We start from the raw sequence: 20258 nt of genomic DNA on the forward strand, positions 1-20258 counted from the left end.
TCTCCATCTCTCTCTCTCATTCCCTCCATCACTGACCCTCTCACTTTCTATCTCTCTCTCTCTCATTCCCTCCCTCACTGAAACTCTCTCTTTCTCCGTCTCTCTCTCTCATTCCCTCCCTCACTGAAACTCACTCTCTCTCCATCTCTCTCTCTCATTCCCTCCATCACTGACCCTCTCTCTTTCTCTCTCTCTCTCTCTCATTCCCTCCCTCACTGAAACTCTCTCTCTCTCCATCTCTCTCTCTCATTCCCTCCCTCACTGACACGCTCTCTCTCTCACATTGATAGTCTGGTACCTCGGTATTTCCCGATACACAAATACACAGGATATGTTGTCAATCTATAGATAGACATAGATGAGATCATTGGTCGCGATTTGCAGACAGAGAGAGAGAGAGGGGGAGAGAGCTCATTTGGTGCTCAAAGGAAGAGAGAGAGTGTGACAGGGAGAGAGAAAAGCACCTGTCTCCGTCAGCACTCACACAACGGACAGGACTGAGAGGAGCAGAGACAGAGAGGGAGAGAGGATTCTGACAGAGACCATTGACATCAAAGCCGAGATTATTTGTGCAGCTCCCATGGCCGAACAGCAATCCTGTAGTGTTCTCGGTAAGATATTTAAAGTATGATTTTCAGACAGGGCACCTCATTAAGTGGTCCCGACAGGCCACTCAAAGCAAAGAATGAGGCCCATTCAGCCCCTCTCCAGCCTGTTCCACAGGAACAGGAGGAGGCCCATTCAGACTCAGAGCTTTACTCTGTGTCTAACACAGTGCTGTACCTGTCCTGGGAGTGTTTGATGGGGACAGTGTAGAGGGAGCTTTACTCTGTATCTAACCCCGTGCTGTACCTGTCCTGGGAGTGTTTGATGGGGACAGTGTAGAGGGAGCTTTACTCTGTATCTAACCCCGTGCTGTACCTGTCCTGTGAGTGTTTGATAGGGACAGTGTAGAGGGAGCTTTACTCTGTGTCTAACCCTGTGCTGTACCTGTCCTGGGAGTGTTTGATGGGGACAGTGTAGAGGGAGCTTTACTCTGTATCTAACCTCGTGCTGTACCTGTCCTGGGAGTGTTTGATAGGGACAGTGTAGAGGGAGCTTTACTCTGTATCTAACCCCGTGCTGAACCTGCCCTGGGAGTGTTTGATGGGGGCAGTGTAGAGGGAGCTTTACTCTGTATCTAACCCCGTGCTGTACCTGCCCTGGGAGTGTTTGATGGGGACAGTGTAGAGGGAGCTTTACTCTGTATCTAACCCCGTGCTGTACCTGTCCTGGGAGTGTTTGATGGGGGCAGTGTAGAGGGAGCTTTACTCTGTATCTAACCGTCCTGTACCTGTCCTGGGAGTGTTTGATGGGGGCAGTGTAGAGGGAGCTTTACTCTGTATCTAACCCCGTGCTGTACCTGCCCTGGGAGTGTTTGATGGGGACAGTGTAGAGGGAGCTTTACTCTGTATCTAACCCCGTGCTGTACCTGTCCTGGAGTGTTTGATGGGGACAGTGTAGAGGGAGCTTTACTCTGTATCTAACCCCGTGCTGTACCTGTCCTGGAGTGTTTGATGGGGACAGTGTAGAGGGAGCTTTACTCTGTATCTAACCCCGTGCTGTACCTGTCCTGGGAGTGTTTGATGGGGACAGTGTAGAGGGAGTTTCACTCTGTATCTAACCCCGTGCTGTACCTGTCCTGGGAGTGTTAGATGGGGACAGTGTAGAGGGAGCTTTACTCTGTATCTAACCCCGTGCTGTAGCTGTCCTGGGAGTGTTTGATGGGGACAGTGTAGAGGGAGCTTTACACTGTATCTAACCTCGTGCTGTACCTGTCCTGGGAGTGTTTCATTGGGACAGTGTAGAGGGAACTTTACTCTGTATCTCACCCCGTGCAATACGTGCCCTGGGAGTGTGTGACGGGGACAGTGTAGAGGGAGCTTTACTCTGTATCTAACCCCGTGCTGTACCTGTCCTGGGAGTGTTTGATGGGGACAGTGTAGAGGGAGATTTACACTGTATCTAACCCCGTGCTGTACCTGTCCTGGGGGTGTTTGATTGGGACAGTGTAGAGGGAGCTTTACTCTGTATCTAACCCGTGCTGTACCTGTCCTGGAGTGTTTGATGGGGACAGTGTAGAGGGAGCTTTACTCTGTATGTAACCCCGTGCTGTACCTGTCCTGGAGTGTTTGATGGGGACAGTGTTGAGGGAGCTTTACTCTGTATCTAACCCCGTGCTGTACCTGTCCTGGGAGTGTTTGATGGGGACAGTGTAGAGGGAGCTTCACTCTGTATCTAACCCCGTGCTGTACCTGTCCTGGGAGTGTTAGATGGGGACAGTTTAGAGGGAGCTTTACTCTGTATCAAACCCCATGCTGTACCTGTCCTGGGAGTGTTTGATGGGGACAGTGTAGAGGGAGCTTTACACTGTATCTAACCCCGTGCTGTACCTGTCCTGGGAGTGTTTCATTGGGACAGTGTAGAGGGAACTTTACTCTGTATCTCACCCCGTGCAATACGTGTCCTGGGAGTGTGTGACGGGGACAGTGAAGAGGGAGCTTTACTCTGTATCTAACCCCGTGCTGTACCTGTCCTGGGAGTGTTTGATGGGGACAGTGTAGAGGGAGATTTACACTGTATCTAACCCCGTGCTGTACCTGTCCTGGGGGTGTTTGATTGGGACAGTGTAGAGGGAGCTTTACTCTGTATCTAATCCCATGCTGTACCTGTCCTGGGGGTGTTTGATGGGGACAGTGTAGAGGGAGCTTTACTCTGTATCTAACCCCGTGCTGTACCTGCCCTGGGAGTGTTTGATGGGGACAGTGTAGAGGGAGCTTTACTCTGTATCTAACTCCGTGCTGTACCTGTCCTGGGGGTGTTTGATGGGGACAGTGTAGAGGGAGCTTTACTCTGTATCTAACCCCGTGCTGTACCTGTCCTGGGGGTGTTTGATGGGGACAGTGTAGAGGGAGCTTTACTCTGTATCTAATCCCATGCTGTACCTGTCCTGGGGGTGTTTGACGGGGACAGTGTAGAGGGAGCTTGACTCTGTATTTAACCCCGTGCTTTACCTGTCCTGGGAGTGTTTGATGGGGACAGTGTAGAGGGAGCTTTACACTGTATCTAACCCCGTGCTGTACCTGTCCTGGGGGTGTTTGAATGGGACAGTGTAGAGGGAGCTTTACTCTGTATCTAATCCCATGCTGTACCTGTCCTGGGGGTGTTTGATGGGGACAGTGTAGAGGGAGCTTTACTCTGTATCTAATCCCGTGCCGTACCTGTCCTGGGAGTGTTTGATTGGGACAGTGTAGAGGGAGCTTTACACTGTATCTAGCCCCGTGCTGTACCTGTCCTGGGGGTGTTTGATTGGGACAGTGTAGAGGGAGCTTTACTCTGTATCTAACCCCGTGCTGTACCTGTCCTGGAGTGTTTGATGGGGACAGTGTAGAGGGAGCTTTACTCTGTATCTAACCCCGTGCTGTACCTGTCCTGGAGTGTTTGATGGGGACAGTGTAGAGGGAGATTTACTCTGTATCTAACCCCGTGCTGTACCTGTCCTGGGAGTGTTTGATGGGGACAGTGTAGAGGGAGCTTCACTCTGTATCTAACCCGTGCTGTACCTGTCCTGGGAGTGTTAGATGGGGACAGTGTAGAGGGAGCTTTACTCTGTATCTAACCCCGTGCTGTACCTGCCCTGGGAGTGTTTGATGGGGACAGTGTAGAGGGAGCTTTACTCTGTATCTCACCCCGTGCTGTACCTGTCCTGGAGTGTTTGATGGGGACAGTGTAGAGGGAGCTTTACTCTGTATCTAACCCCGTGCTGTACCTGTCCTGCAGTGTTTGATGGGGACAGTGTAGAGGGAGCTTTACTCTGTATCTAACCCCGTGCTGTACCTGTCCTGGGAGTGTTTGATGGGGACAGTGTAGAGGGAGCTTCACACTGTATCTAACCCTGTGCTGTACCTGTCCTGGGAGTGTTAGATGGGGACAGTGTAGAGGGAGCTTTACTCTGTATCTAACCCCGTGCTGTACCTGTCCTGGGAGTGTTTGATGGGGACAGTGTAGAGGGAGCTTTACACTGTATCTAACCCCGTGCTGTACCTGTCCTGGGAGTGTTTCATTGGGACAGTGTAGAGGGAACTTTACTCTGTATCTCACCCCGTGCAATACGTGTCCTGGGAGTGTGTGACGGGGACAGTGTAGAGGGAGCTTTACTCTGTATCTAACCCCGTGCTGTACCTGTCCTGGGAGTGTTTGATGGGGACAGTGTAGAGGGAGATTTACACTGTATCTAACCCCGTGCTGTACCTGTCCTGGGGGTGTTTGATTGGGACAGTCTAGAGGGAGCTTTACTCTGTATCTAACCCCGTGCTGTACCTGTCCTGGAGTGTTTGATGGGGACAGTGTAGAGGGAGCTTTACTCTGTATCTAACCCCGTGCTGTACCTGTCCTGGAGTGTTTGATGGGGACAGTGTTGAGGGAGCTTTACTCTGTATCTAACCCCGTGCTGTAACTGTCCTGGGAGTGTTTGATGGGGACAGTGTCGAGGGAGCTTCACTCTGTATCTAACCCCGTGCTGTACCTGTCCTGGGAGTGTTAGATGGGGACAGTGTTGAGGGAGCTTTACTCTGTATCTAACCCCGTGCTGTACCTGTCCTGGGAGTGTTTGATTGGGACAGTGTAGAGGGAGATTTACTCTGTATCTAACCCCGTGCTGTACCTGTCCTGGGAGTATTTGATAGGGACAGTGTAGAGGGAGCTTTACTCTGTATCTAACCCCGTGCTGTACCTGTCCTGGGAGTGTTTCATTGGGACAGTGTAGAGGGAACTTTACTCTGTATCTCACCCCGTGCAATACGTGTCCTGGGAGTGTTTGATTGGGACAGTGTAGAGGGAGCTTTACTCTGTATCTAACTCCGTGCTGTACCTGTCCTGGGGGTGTTTGATGGGGACAGTGTAGAGGGAGCTTTACTCTGTATCTAACCCCATGATGTACCTGCCCTGGGAGTGTTTGATTGGGACAGTGTAGAGGGAGCTTTACTCTGTATCTAACTCCGTGCTGTACCTGTCCTGGGGGTGTTTGATGGGGACAGTGTAGAGGGAGCTTTACTCTGTATCTAACCCCGTGCTGTACCTGTCCTGGGGGTGTTTGATGGGGACAGTGTAGAGGGAGCTTTACTCTGTATCTAATCCCATGCTGTACCTGTCCTGGGGGTGTTTGACGGGGACAGTGTAGAGGGAGCTTGACTCTGTATTTAACCCCGTGCTTTACCTGTCCTGGGAGTGTTTGATGGGGACAGTGTAGAGGGAGCTTTACACTGTATCTAACCCCGTGCTGTACCTGTCCTGGGGGTGTTTGAATGGGACAGTGTAGAGGGAGCTTTACTCTGTATCTAATCCCATGCTGTACCTGTCCTGGGGGTGTTTGATGGGGACAGTGTAGAGGGAGCTTTACTCTCTATCTAACCCCGTGCCGTACCTGTCCTGGGAGTGTTTGATTGGGACAGTGTAGAGGGAGCTTTACACTGTATCTAGCCCCGTGCTGTACCTGTCCTGGGGGTGTTTGATTGGGACAGTGTAGAGGGAGCTTTACTCTGTATCTAACCCCGTGCTGTACCTGTCCTGGAGTGTTAATGGGGACAGTGTAGAGGGAGCTTTACTCTGTATCTAACCCCGTGCTGTACCTGTCCTGGAGTGTTTGATGGGGACAGTGTAGAGGGAGCTTTGCTCTGTATCTAACCCCGTGCTGTACCTGTCCTGGGAGTGTTTGATGGGGACAGTGTAGAGGGAGCTTCACTCTGTATCTAACCCCGTGCTGTACCTGTCCTGGGAGTGTTAGATGGGGACAGTGTAGAGGGAGCTTTACTCTGTATCTAACCCCGTGCTGTACCTGCCCTGGGAGTGTTTGATGGGTACAGTGTAGAGGGAGCTTTACTCTGTATCTAACCCCGTGCTGTACCTGTCCTGGAGTGTTTGATGGGGACAGTGTAGAGGGAGCTTTACTCTGTATCTAACCCCGTGCTGTACCTGTCCTGGAGTGTTTGATGGGGACAGTGTAGAGGGAGCTTTACACTGTATATAACCCCGTGCTGTACCTGTCCTGGGAGTGTTTGATGGAGACAGTGTAGAGGGAGCTTTACTCTGGATCTAACCCCGTGCTGTACCTGTCCTGGAGTGTTTAATGGGGACAGTGTAGAGGGAGCTTTACTCTGTATCTAACCCCGTGCTGTACCTGTCCTGGAGTGTTTGATGGGGACAGTGTAGAGGGAGCTTTACTCTGTATCTAACCCCGTGCTGTACCTGTCCTGGGAGTGTTTGATGGGGACAGTGTAGAGGGAGCTTCACTCTGTATCTAACCCCGTGCTGTACCTGTCCTGGGAGTGTTAGATGGGGACAGTGTAGAGGGAGCTTTACTCTGTATCTAACCCCGTGCTGTACCTGCCCTGGGAGTGTTTGATGGGTACAGTGTAGAGGGAGCTTTACTCTGTATCTAACCCCGTGCTGTACCTGTCCTGGAGTGTTTGATGGGGACTGTGTAGAGGGAGCTTTACTCTGTATCTAACCCCGTGCTGTACCTGTCCTGGAGTGTTTGATGGGGACAGTGTAGAGGGAGCTTTACTCTGTATATAACCCCGTGCTGTACCTGTCCTGGGAGTGTTTGATGGGGACAGTGTAGAGGGAGCTTCACTCTGTATCTAACCCCGTGCTGTACCTGTCCTGGGAGTGTTAGATGGGGACAGTGTAGAGGGAGCTTTACTCTGTATCTAACCCCGTGCTGTACCTGTCCTGGGAGTGTTTGATGGGGACAGTGTAGAGGGAGCTTTACACTGTATCTAACCCCGTGCTGTACCTGTCCTGGGAGTGTTTCATTGGGACAGTGTAGAGGGAACTTTACTCTTTATCTCACCCCGTGCAATACGTGTCCTGGGAGTGTGTGACGGGGACAGTGTAGAGGGAGCTTTACTCTGTATCTAACCCCGTGCTGTACCTGTCCTGGGAGTGTTTGATGGGGACAGTGTAGAGGGAGATTTACACTGTATCTAACCCCGTGCTGTACCTGTCCTGGGGGTGTTTGATTGGGACAGTGTAGAGGGAGCTTTACTCTGTATCTAACCCCGTGCTGTACCTGTCCTGGAGTGTTTGATGGGGACAGTGTAGAGGGAGCTTTACTCTGTATCTAACCCCGTGCTGTACCTGTCCTGGAGTGTTTGATGGGGACAGTGTAGAGGGAGTTTTACTCTGTATCTAACCCCGTGATGTACCTGTCCTGGGAGTGTTTGATGGGGACAGTGTAGAGGGAGCTTCACTCTGTATCTAACCCCGTGCTGTACCTGTCCTGGGAGTGTTAGATGGGGACAGTGTAGAGGGAGTTTTACTCTGTATCTAACCCCGTGCTGTACCTGTCCTGGGAGTGTTTGATGGGGACAGTGTAGAGGGAGCTTCACTCTGAATCTAACCCCGTGCTGTACCTGTCCTGGGAGTTTTAGATGGGGACAGTGTAGAGGGAGCTTTACACTGTATCTAACCCCGTGCTGTACCTGTCCTGGGAGTGTTTCATTGGGACAGTGTAGAGGGAACTTTACTCTGTATCTCACCCCGTGCAATACGTGTCCTGGGAGTGTGTGACGGGGACAGTGTTGAGGGAGCTTTACTCTGTATCTAACCCCGTGCTGTACCTGTCCTGGGAGTGTTTGATGGGGACAGTGTAGAGGGAGATTTACACTGTATCTAACCCCGTGCTGTACCTGTCCTGGGGGTGTTTGATTGGGACAGTGTAGAGGGAGCTTTACTCTGTATCTAATCCCATGCTGTACCTGTCCTGGGGGTGTTTGATGGGGACAGTGTAGAGGGAGCTTTACTCTGTATCTAACCCCGTGCTGTACCTGCCCTGGGAGTGTTTGATGGGGACAGTGTAGAGGGAGCTTTACTCTGTATCTAACTCCGTGCTGTACCTGTCCTGGGCGTGTTTGATGGCGACAGTGTAGAGGGAGCTTTACTCTGTATCTAACCCCGTGCTGTACCTGTCCTGGGGGTGTTTGATGGAGACAGTGTAGAGGGAGCTTTACTCTGTATCTAATCCCATGCTGTACCTGTCCTGGGGGTGTTTGACGGGGACAGTGTAGAGGGAGCTTGACTCTGTATTTAACCCCGTGCTTTACCTGTCCTGGGAGTGTTTGATGGCGACAGTGTAGAGGGAGCTTTACACTGTATCTAACCCCGTGCTGTACCTGTCCTGGGGGTGTTTGAATGGGACTGTGTAGAGGGAGCTTTACTCTGTATCTAATCCCATGCTGTACCTGTCCTGGGGGTGTTTGATGGGGACAGTGTAGAGGGAGCTTTACTCTGTATCTAACCCCGTGCCGTACCTGTCCTGGGAGTGTTTGATTGGGACAGTGTAGAGGGAGCTTTACACTGTATCTAGCCCCGTGCTGTACCTATCCTGGGGGTGTTTGATTGGGACAGTGTAGAGGGAGCTTTACTCTGTATCTAACCCCGTGCCGTACCTGTCATGGGAGTGTTTGATTGGGACAGTGTAGAGGGAGCTTTACACTGTATCTAGCCCCGTGCTGTACCTATCCTGGGGGTGTTTGTTGGGGAAAGTGTAGAGGGAGCTTTACACTGTATCTAACCCCGTGCTGTACCTGTCCTGGGAGTGTTTGATGGGGACAGTGCAGTGGGAGCTTTCCTCTGTATCTAACCCCGTGCTGTACCTGTCCTGGGGGTGTTTGATTGGGACAGTGTAGTGGGAGCTTTACTCTGTATCTAACCCCGTGCTGCACCTGTCCTGGGAGTGTTTGATGGGGACAGTGTAGAGGGAGCTTTACTCTGTATCTAACCTCGTGCTGTACCTATCCTGGGGGTGTTTGATTGGGACAGTGTAGAGGGAGCTTTACTCTGTATCTAACCCCGTGCTGTACCTGTCCTGGGGGTGTTTGATTGGGACAGTGGAGAGGGAGCTTTACACTGTAACTAACCCCGTGCTGTACCTGTCCTGGGGGTGTTTGATTGGGACTGTGTAGAGGGAGCTTTACTCTGTATATCACCCCATGCTGTTCCTGCCCTGGGAGTGTTTGATGGGGACAGTGTCGAGGGAGCTTTACTTTGTATCTAACCTCATGCTGTACCTATCCTGGGGGTGTTTGATTGGGACAGTGTAGAGGGAGCTTTACTCTGTATCTAACCCCGTGCCGTACCTGTCCTGGGAGTGTTTGATTGGGACAGTGTAGAGGGAGCTTTACACTGTATCTAGCCCCGTGCTGTACCTGTCCTGGGGGTGTTTGATTGGGACAGTGTAGAGGGAGCTTTACACTGTATCTAACCACGTGCTGTTCCTATCCTGGGGGTGTTTGATGGGGACAGTGTAGAGGGAGCTTTACTCTGTATCTAACCTCGTGCTGTCCCTATCATGGGGGTGTTTGATTGGGATAGTGTAGAGGGAGCTTTAATCTGTATCTAACCCCGGGCCGTACCTGTCCTGGGAGTGTTTGATTGGGACAGTGTAGAGGGAGCTTTACACTGTATCTAACCCCGTGCTGTACCTGTCCTGGGAGTGTTTGATGGGGACAGTGTAGATGGAGCTTTACACTGTATCTAACCCCGTGCTGTACCTGTCCTGGGGGTGCTTAACTGGGACAGTGTAGAGGGAGCTTTACACTGTATCTAACCCCGTGCTGTACCTGTCCTGGGGGTGTTTGATTGGGACAGTGTAGAGGGAGCTTTACTCTGTATCTAACCCCGTGCTGTACCTGTCCTGGGAGTGTTTGATGGGGACAGTGTAGAGGGAGCTTTACTCTGTATCTAACTCCGTGCTATACCTGTCCTTGGGGTGTTTGTTGGGGACAGTGTAGAGGGAGCTTTACTCTGTATCTAACCCCGTGCTGTACCTGTCCTGGGGGTGTTTGATGGGGACAGTGTAGAGGGAGCTTTACTCTGTATCTAACCCCGTGCTGTACCTGTCCTGGGGGTGTTTGATTGGGACAGTGTAGAGGGAGATTTACACTGTATCTAACCCCGTGCTGTACCTATCCTGGGGGTGTTTGATGGGGACAGTGTAGAGGGAGCTTTACTCTGTATCTAATCCCATGCTGTACCTGTCCTGGGGGTGTTTGACGGGGACAGTGTAGAGGGAGGTTGACTCTGTATCTAACCCCTTGCTTTACCTGTCCTGGGAGTGTTTGATGGGGACAGTGTAGAGGGAGCTTTACTCTGTATCTAATCCCATGCTGTACTGTCCTGGGGGTGTTTGATGGGGACAGTGTAGAGGGAGCTTTACTCTGTATCTAACCCCGTGCTGTACCTGCCCTGGGAGTGTTTGATGGGGACAGTGTAGAGAGAGTTTTACTCTGTATCTAACTCCGTGCTGTACCTGTCCTGGGGGTGTTTGTTGGGGACAGTGTAGAGGGAGCTTTACTCTGTATCTAACCCCGTGCTGTACCTGTCCTGGGGGTGTTTGATGGGGACAGTGTAGAGGGAGCTATACTCTGTATCTAACCCCGTGCTGTACCTGCCCTGGGGGTGTTTGATTGGGACAGTGTAGAGGGAGCTTTACTCTGTATCTCACCCCATGCTGTACCTGCCCTGGGAGTGTTTGATTGGGACAGTGTAGAGGGAGCTTTACTCTGTATCTAACCGCGTGCTGTACCTGCCCTGGGAGTGTTTGATGGGGACAGCGTAGAAGGAGCTTGACTCTGTATCTAACCCCGTGCTGTACCTGTCCTGGGATAGTTTGATGGGACATTGTAGAGGGAGCTTTACTCTGTATCTCACTCCATGCTGTACCTGCCCTGGGAGTGTTTGATTGGGACAGTGTAGAGGGAGCTTTACTCTGTATCTAACCCCGTGCTGTACCTGTCCTGGGAGTGTTTGATGGGGACAGTGTAGAGGGAGCTTTACTCTGTATCTTACCCCGTGTTGTACCTGTCCTGGGAGTGTTTGATGGAGACAGGTTAGAGGGAGCTTTACTCTGAATCTAACACGGTGCTGTACCTGTCCTGGGAGTGTTTGATGGGCACAGTGTAGAGGGAGCTTTACTCTGTATCTAACCCCGTGCTGTACCTATCCTGGGGGTGTTTGATTGGGAGAGTGTAGAGGGAGCTTTACTCTGTATCTAACCCCGTGCTGTACCTGTCCTGGAAGTGTTTGATTGGGACAGAGTAGAGGGAGCTTTACTCTGTATCTAACCGCGTGCTGTACCTGTCCTGGGCGTGTTTGATGGGGACAGTGTAGAGGGAGCTTTACTCTGTATCTAACCCCGTGCTGTACCTGCCCTGGGAGAGTTTGATGGGGACAGTGTAGAGGGAGCTTTACTCTGTATCTAACTCCGTGCTGTACCTGTCCTGGGGGTGTTTGTTGGGGAAAGTGTAGAGGGAGCTTTACACTGTATCTAACCCCGTGCTGTACCTGTCCTGGGAGTGTTTGATGGGGACAGTGCAGTGGGAGCTTTACTCTGTATCTAACCCCGTGCTGTACCTGTCCTGGGGGTGTTTGATTGGGACAGTGTAGTGGGAGCTTTACTCTGTATCTAACCCCGTGCTGCACCTGTCCTGGGAGTGTTTGATGGGGACAGTGTAGAGGGAGCTTTACTCTGTATCTAACCTCGTGCTGTACCTATCCTGGGGGTGTTTGATTGGGACAGTGTAGAGGGAGCTTTACTCTGTATCTAACCCCGTGCTGTACCTGTCCTGGGGGTGTTTGATTGGGACTGTGTAGAGGGAGCTTTACTCTGTATATCACCCCATGCTGTTCCTGCCCTGGGAGTGTTTAATGGGGACAGTGTCGAGGGAGCTTTACTTTGTATCTAACCTCATGCTGTACCTATCCTGGGGGTGTTTGATTGGGACAGTGTAGAGGGAGCTTTACTCTGTATCTAACCCCGTGCCGTACCTGTCCTGGGAGTGTTTGATTGGGACAGTGTAGAGGGAGCTTTACACTGTATCTAGCCCCGTGCTGTACCTGTCCTGGGGGTGTTTGATTGGGACAGTGTAGAGGGAGCTTTACACTGTATCTAACCACGTGCTGTTCCTATCCTGGGGGTGTTTGATGGGGACAGTGTAGAGGGAGCTTTACTCTGTATCTAACCTCGTGCTGTCCCTATCCTGGGGGTGTTTGATTGGGATAGTGTAGAGGGAGCTTTAATCTGTATCTAACCCCGGGCCGTACCTGTCCTGGGAGTGTTTGATTGGGACAGTGTAGAGGGAGCTTTACACTGTATCTAACCCCGTGCTGTACCTGTCCTGGGAGTGTTTGATGGGGACAGTGTAGATGGAGCTTTACACTGTATCTAACCCCGTGCTGTACCTGTCCTGGGGGTGCTTAATTGGGACAGTGTAGAGGGAGCTTTACACTGTATCTAACCCCGTGCTGTACCTGTCCTGGGGGTGTTTGATTGGGACAGTGTAGAGGGAGCTTTACTCTGTATCTAACCCCGTGCTGTACCTGTCCTGGGAGTGTTTGATGGGGACAGTGTAGAGGGAGCTTTACTCTGTATCTAACTCCGTGCTATACCTGTCCTTGGGGTGTTTGTTGGGGACAGTGTAGAGGGAGCTTTACTCTGTATCTAACCCCGTGCTGTACCTGTCCTGGGGGTGTTTGATGGGGACAGTGTAGAGGGAGCTTTACTCTGTATCTAACCCCGTGCTGTACCTATCCTGGGGGTGTTTGTTTGGGACAGTGTAGAGGGAGCTTTACTCTGTACCTCACCCCATGCTGTACCTGTCCTGGGGGTGTTTGATGGGGACAGTGTAGAGGGAGCTTTACACTGTATCTAGCCCCGTGCTGTACCTGTCCTGGGGGTGTTTGATTGGGACAGTGTAGAGGGAGATTTACACTGTATCTAACCCCGTGCTGTACCTATCCTGGGGGTGTTTGATGGGGACAGTGTAGAGGGAGCTTTACTCTGTATCTAATCCCATGCTGTACCTGTCCTGGGGGTGTTTGACGGGGACAGTGTAGAGGGAGGTTGACTCTGTATCTAACCCCTTGCTTTACCTGTCCTGGGAGTGTTTGATGGGGACAGTGTAGAGCGAGCTTTACACTGTATCTAACCCCGTGCTGTACCTGTCCTGGGGGTGTTTGAATGGGACAGTGTAGAGGGAGCTTTACTCTGTATCTAATCGCATGCTGTACCTGTCCTGGGGGTGTTTGATGGGGACAGTGTAGAGGGAGCTTTACTCTGTATCTAACCCCGTGCTGTACCTGCCCTGGGAGTGTTTGATGGGGACAGTGTAGAGAGAGCTTTACTCTGTATCTAACTCCGTGCTGTACCTGTCCTGGGGGTGTTTGTTGGGGACAGTGTAGAGGGAGCTTTACTCTGTATCTAACCCCGTGCTGTACCTGTCCTGGGGGTGTTTGATGGGGACAGTGTAGAGGGAGCTATACTCTGTATCTAACCCCGTGCTGTACCTGCCCTGGGGGTGTTTGATTGGGACAGTGTAGAGGGAGCTTTACTCTGTATCTCACCCCATGCTGTACCTGCCCTGGGAGTGTTTGATTGGGACAGTGTAGAGGGAGCTTTACTCTGTATCTAACCGCGTGCTGTACCTGCCCTGGGAGTGTTTGATGGGGACAGCGTAGAAGGAGCTTGACTCTGTATCTAACCCCGTGCTGTACCTGTCCTGGGATAGTTTGATGGGACATTGTAGAGGGAGCTTTACTCTGTATCTCACTCCATGCTGTACCTGCCCTGGGAGTGTTTGATTGGGACAGTGTAGAGGGAGCTTTACTCTGTATCTAACCCCGTGCTGTACCTGTCCTGGGAGTGTTTGATGGAGACAGGTTAGAGGGAGCTTTACTCTGTATCTAACACGGTGCTGTACCTGTCCTGGGAGTGTTTGATGGGCACAGTGTAGAGGGAGCTTTACTCTGTATCTAACCCCGTGCTGTACCTGTCCTTGGAGTGTTTGATGGGGACAGTGTAGAGGGAGCTTTACTCTGTATCTAACCCCGTGCTGTACCTGCCCTGGGCGTGTTTGAATGGGACAATAATCTGGCTGGATCTCCACACTGCGCAGGTACGGTGGGTGCTGAACTAGCTCCGGGCATATTGGTGAACAACAGACCTTGCTAAGATGGGTTTAACCCGTTTTCTTTGATCATCATTTTGTGTCCCTCGGGCAGTTGGAATAAAAAAGGGCCTGCCTCGTGCCCGAGACTGGACAAGTTTGTGTGATGCCTCTGAAGGTCGAATTGCCGTCGGACAACGACCGACTGGAAAGGGAGTTGTTTGCACTGGGGTTCGATTGGAGGATGGAAACGCACTTTGCCAACTTGGGCCAATAGAGCTGGTGGTCCCGCAGCCTTTCAGTGACCCATCGATGTCCCTATCCCGAAAATCAATTCGATAAAAAGACACGGACGGATGTATTTTGCAAGGGTTTGGAACATATCGCTGTGAGCTAGCAGGATCATGGCCAATCACACAGGCGAGGGCGTGGTGCCTACAAATGTCTGCTGATCATCAGGGCAAGATAGTCAAATCAGAGGCAGTCAGCGACAGTTCTTGGAACAGGAAGTGTATGCTGCTAAAGGCACTATTTGCAAATTTATTGAATACAGCCACACAGAAACTCATTGTTTAGCAGCAGTGAGGATGGCTATCAGAGAGGAGAAATTTACTTCTTCATTCCACTCACATCTCACCTCTGTCCCACTGAGAAAAATGCAAAACTACACACCGGTGATGTGTTAAGTGAGTTGGTTCAACGTTGACTGCAGCTGCTTGCAGCTAAACTAGAAACAGGCTTCTGACACAGGAGATGGTCCAACACTGTTTTATTGAACTTCCTGATTGCTGTACATAGTCTGCTGTGAGTTGACACTCTATCAATGTAACTGATAACCTCCTATTGGCTTGACCAGACTAACTCCCTACCTCATGGTGTTAGTGCTCACTGGCTTGTGCACTCTGACTATCTCAGTAACTGTGTCCTGTCGAGAGAGAGGGGGAGTCTTAATGCCCTGTGTGCTTTGTAGTGGTGGTGTCCTGCCTGGTGATTGGTTGTTATGTGTCGTGTGTGTTCATTGGTTATCCTGTGTGTCAATCACTGCCTGTCTGCTTCTCATTATATTGTGACATCTCCCCTTTTTGAAGTAAATTTTGGAACGTGGCGATATATATACACGCATGATTATATACAAGTGGTGACTGAATGAACATATGTACATGGGAAGGTGTCTATCGTGCAGGTACAGAGCAAACTGAACAAAATTTACAAGATTTAAGTCTATAGATTCAGTCTTTGTGGTGGGCGGCGAATTCTTGTCGATCGCCTCAGAGGTGGGGTGGGGACGCCGGCACTTGGACAGGCGGGATTGCTGCCATGTCGGTGGCCTCATGGAGAGGCGGGATCGCTGCCAGATCGGTGGCCTCGTGGTGCGAGATGTCCGGAGGAGGCATGATGACATGCGGAGAAGTGCGGCCAGGCGGCGGACATGGAATTTTCCGTAGCGCCGTCCTGTTGCGCCGTAGAATGGAGCCATCAGCCATTTGGACAAGGAAGGACCTGGGGGCAGCCTGCCTGGCGACAATAGCTGAGGCTGACCAACCTCCCTCAGGCAACTGGACGCGAACACCATCGTCTGGAGCCAGCGCAGGTAGATCCTTGGCATGAGCGTCTTACATGATCTTCTGCTGGTCCCTGGATCGCTGCACTTTCTGCAGCACCGTGAGGCGGTCAAGGTCTGGAACATGGATGGCTGGAACAGTCGTCCGCAGGTTGCGGTTCATGAGCAGCTGCGCCGGAGACAAGCCAGTCGACAGAGGGGTTGCCCTGTATGCCAACAGCGCCAGGTTGAAGTCCTAGGCGGAGTCTGCAGCCTTGCACAGCAACCAATTGACAATATGGATCCCTTTTTCGGCCTTCCTGTTTGATTGCGGGTAATGGGGACTGGATGTGATGTGACTGGAGTGGTAGGATCGTGCAAAGTCGGACCACTCTTGGCTGTAGAAACATGGGCCGTTGTCACTCATTACTGTGAGTGGTATGCCGTGCCAGGCAAACGTCTCTTTGCAGGCTTTAATCACTGACTTGGACGTGAGGTCCGACAGTGTCACCACTTCCGGGTAGCTGGAGAAGTAGTCGACCAAGAGCACGTAATTACGCCCATTTGCGTGAAAGAGGTCTATCCCCACCTTGGACCACGGAGAAGTCACGATCTCGGCCTGTTGCAGTGTTACCTTGGGCTGAGTGGATTTAAACTTCTGGCATGTAGTGCAGTTGAGGACCGTGTTGGCAATGTCCTGGCTGATGCCAGGCCAATAGACTGCCTGCCGAGCTCTGCGTCAACATTTCTCGACCCCAAGGTGACCCTCATGGATCTGTCTGAGCACCATGGCTTGCATGCTTTGGGGAATGACGATTCTATCTAGTTTAAGAAGGACCCCCTCGACAACCGTTAACTCGTCCTTAACGTTGAAGAACTGGGGGCACTGCCCCTTTTGCCAGCCATGGGCAAGGTGTTGCATCACGTGCTGCAGTAGAGGATCTTTGGCAGTTTCTTCGCGTATCTGGACAACTTGTTCATCAGTGGCTGGGAGGTTGCTGGCACACAACTGCACCTGTGCCTCGATGTGGCGCATGAAGTTGCCCGGTTCACACGGCATGGTGATGGATCGGGTAGGGCATCCGCGACGATCAGCTCCTTGCCCGGTGTGCAGACGAATTTGAAGTCATATCAACGGAGACGAAGAAGAATTTGCTGCAGCCGAGGTGTCATGTCATTTAAATCCTTCTGGATTATGTGGACTAAAGGCCTGTGGTCTGTTTCCACCGTGAACTTCGGCAGACCGTACACGTAGTCGTGAAACTTGACTATTCCTGTCAGCAGACCCAGACACTCCTTTTCGATCTGTTGTTCAGTCGGAGTCATGGCCCTGGAGGCATATGCACTGGAGCCCAGGACGAGGAATCGTCTCGCTGGAGGAGCACCGCCCCAATGCCGTCCTGGCTTGCGTCTGTGGATATCTTGGTATCCTTGGTTGGGTCAAAGAACACCAGTACTGGGGCTGTGGTGAGCTTCGCCTTCAGCTCAAGCCACTCCGCTTGATGTGCGGGAAGCCACTGGAACACTGTCGACTTTTTAGCGAGATGCTGGAGATGTGTGGGATGCCATGTTAGGAATGAATTTTCCCAGAAAATCTACCATCCCGAGGAAGCGGAGGACAGCCTTTATGTCCTCTGGTGTCTTCATGGCGTTGATCGCCAGCACCGTGTCGGCGTCAGGTTGCACACCCTGCTGTGAAATGTGGTCACCTAAAAACTTGATAGCGGCCCGCCCAAACGAGCATTTGGTCCTGTTGAGCTGGAGGCCATTTTCATGAATCCTCTGGAAAACCTGTTTGAGGCGAGCAATGTGATCCTCGGGCGTCGTGGACCAGATGATCACGTCGTCCACGTAGACTCGCACCCCCTCGATGCCCTCCATCATTTGCTCCATTATGCGATGAAATACTTCAGAAGCTGATATGATACCAAAAGGCTTTATAGTGGTGGTGTCCTGTCTCGTGGTTGGTTGTTATGTCGTGTGTGTTCATTGGTTATCCTGTGCGTCAATCACTGCCTGTCTGCATCTCATTATATACATGAGTGGATATTATGACAACCGGGTGCCACAGTGTGTTAGATACACTGTCCTTTCCCCCTCTGGGACAGTGTCACAGTGTGTTAGATACACTGTCCTTTCCCCCTCTGGGACAGAGTCACAGTGTGTTAGATACACTGTCCTTTCCCCCTCTGGGACAGTGTCACAGTGTGTTAGATACACTGTCCTTTCCCCCTCTGGGACAGTGTCACAGTGTGTTAGATACACTGTCCTTTCCCTCTCTGGGACAGTGTCACAGTGTGTTAGATACACTGTCCTTTCCCCCTCTGGGACAGTGTCACAGTGTGTTAGATACACTGTCCTTTCCCCCTCTGGGACAGTGTCGCAGTGTGTTAGATACACTGTCCTTTCCCCCTCTGGGACTGAGTCGCAGTGTGTTAGATACACTGTCCTTTCCCCCTCTGGGACAGTGTCACAGTGTGTTAGATACACTGTCCTTTCCCCCTCTGGGACAGTGTCACAGTGTGTTAGATACACTGTCCTTTCCCTCTCTGGGACAGAGTTGCAGTGTGTTAGATACACTGTCCTTTCCCCCTCTGGGACAGTGTCACAGTGTGTTAGATACACTGTCCTTTCCCCCGCTGGGACAGTGGCACAGTGTGTTAGATACACTGTCCTTTCTCCCTCTGGGACCGGGTGTCACAGTGTGTTAGATACACTGTCCTTGCCCCCTCTGGGACAGTGTCACAGTGTGTTAGATACACTGTCCTTTCCCCCTCTGGGACCGGGTGTCACAGTGTGTTAGATACACTGTCCTTTCCTCCTCTGGGACCGGGTGTCACAGTGTGTTAGATACACTGTCCTTTCCCCCTCTGGGACAGTGTCACAGTGTGTTAGATACACTGTCCTTTCCCCCTCTGGGACCGGGTGTCACAGTGTGTTAGATACACTGTCCTTTCCCCCTCTGGGACAGTGTCACAGTGTGTTAGATACACTGTCCTTTCCCCCTCTGGGACAGTATCACAGTGTGTTAGATACACTGTCCGTTCTCTGTCCGGGAAGGAGCTTTGAACGAGGGAGTGTCTTTGACATTTTTAGCTTAACCACTTCCTGCTGTGTTATTTGTGGCTGCTGATGCTTTATCAGTCTTTGATGTGAATCAGAAACGTCAGGAGCAGGGGAACAAAGCATTGAGGTGCGCCTGGAAACCACCTCAGTGACGGGTGAGGTGTGAGCGTGACAGGCAGACGCCGATGGTGATTGGGCATCCAAAATACAGGGGCTCGCCCACCCCGACACGAGAGCCCACCTCCTGCTCCCCCCCCCCCCCCCACCCCCCGGCCCTGTCCCCCGCACCCCCAGCCAGCGGCCCAACTGTTAGTAATCTATGGCGAAGTTGGACATCTCCCTCAGCAGCCATGACCCCGGTTTCACGGGAGCACGGCCGCGCGGAGACGGAGAATCGCGGAGGCTCCGGAGAATACCGGCTCAGGCCCGCTAATGAGGTATGCAGTGTTTACGGCCTCTGCGTTCCAGGACGCACTGACGCCGCTGTCGAGGCGCGGAAGCATCGCGATTTGGCGTCAAATCAGCGCTGCAGTGATTCTGGTGTCGGAACGGAATACTCGGCGACTCGCGTTTTCCGATTTCCACATCGGCCAGTGGAAAACGCCGCCCAACAATTTGAGGGACACAGCGTGGGTGGAGGAATACTAATGGTGTGTGGCTATTTTATGCTGCACTAAAACATGAAAGAGTGAAATAGAGTCTCAACAATTGCACAGAAGGATAGTGCGGCTCTCCCTCAGGGCTGACCCTCCGACAGTGCAGCACTCCCTCAGTACTGACCCTCTGACAGTGCAGCGCTCCCTCAGTCCTGACCCTCTGTCAGTGCGGCACTCTCTCCGTACTGACCCTCTGACAGTGCAGCACTCCCTCAGTACTGGCCCTCTGACAGTGCGGCACTCCCTCAGTACTGACCCTCTGACAGTGCGGCGCTCCCTCAGTACTGACCCTCTGACAGTGCAGCACTCCCTCAGTACTGACCCTCTGACAGTGCGGCACTCCCTCAGTACTGACTCTCTGACAGTGCGGCACTCCTTCAGTACTGACCCTCTGACAGTGCGGCACTCCCTCAGTACTGACCCTCTGACAGTGCAGCACTCCCTCAGTACTGACCCTCTGACAGTGCGGCACTCCGTCAGGGCTGACCCTCTCACAGTGCGGCACTCCCTCAGTACTGACCCTCTGACAGTGCAGCACTCCCTCAGTACTGACCCTCTGACAGTGCGGCGCTCCCTCAGTACTGACCCTCTGACAGTGCGGCGCTCCCACAGTACTGACCCTCTGACAGTGCGGAGCTCCCTCAGTACTGACCCTCTGACAGTGCGGCACTCCCTCAGGGCTGACCCTCTGACAGTGCGGTGCTCCCTCAGTACTGACACTCTGACAGTGCGGAGCTCCCTCAGTACTGACCCTCTGACAGTGCGGCACTCCCTCAGGGCTGACCCTCTGACAGTGCGGTGCTCCCTCAGTACTGACACTCTGACAGTGCGGAACTCCCTCAGGGCTGACCCTCTGACAGTGCGGCTCTCCCTCAGGGCTAACCCTCTGACAGTGCGGCACTCCCTCAGTACTGACCCTCTGACAGTGTGGCACTCCCTCAGTACTGACCCTCTGACAGTGCGGCGCTCCCTCAGTACTGACCCTCTGACAGTGCGGCGCTCCCTCAGTACTGA

At 52.3% G+C, this 20258-nt stretch overlaps 1 protein-coding gene across 1 annotated transcript in view; it reads left to right on the plus strand.

The window, feature by feature from the left end:
* The first annotated feature begins 459 nt into the window (after positions 1 to 459).
* Positions 460 to 20258, plus strand: part of LOC140396031 (active breakpoint cluster region-related protein-like) — a 247430-nt gene continuing 227631 nt past the window's right edge. Inside the window, exon 1 of the mRNA XM_072484097.1 lies at positions 460 to 611. Within this exon, the coding sequence (XP_072340198.1) occupies positions 581 to 611 (31 nt within the window). The 5' untranslated portion in view covers positions 460 to 580. The remainder of the gene's footprint in view (positions 612 to 20258) is intronic.

This window comes from Scyliorhinus torazame, chromosome 19, assembly GCF_047496885.1.
Source record: "Scyliorhinus torazame isolate Kashiwa2021f chromosome 19, sScyTor2.1, whole genome shotgun sequence".
In the NCBI taxonomy this organism is placed as follows: domain Eukaryota; kingdom Metazoa; phylum Chordata; class Chondrichthyes; order Carcharhiniformes; family Scyliorhinidae; genus Scyliorhinus; species Scyliorhinus torazame.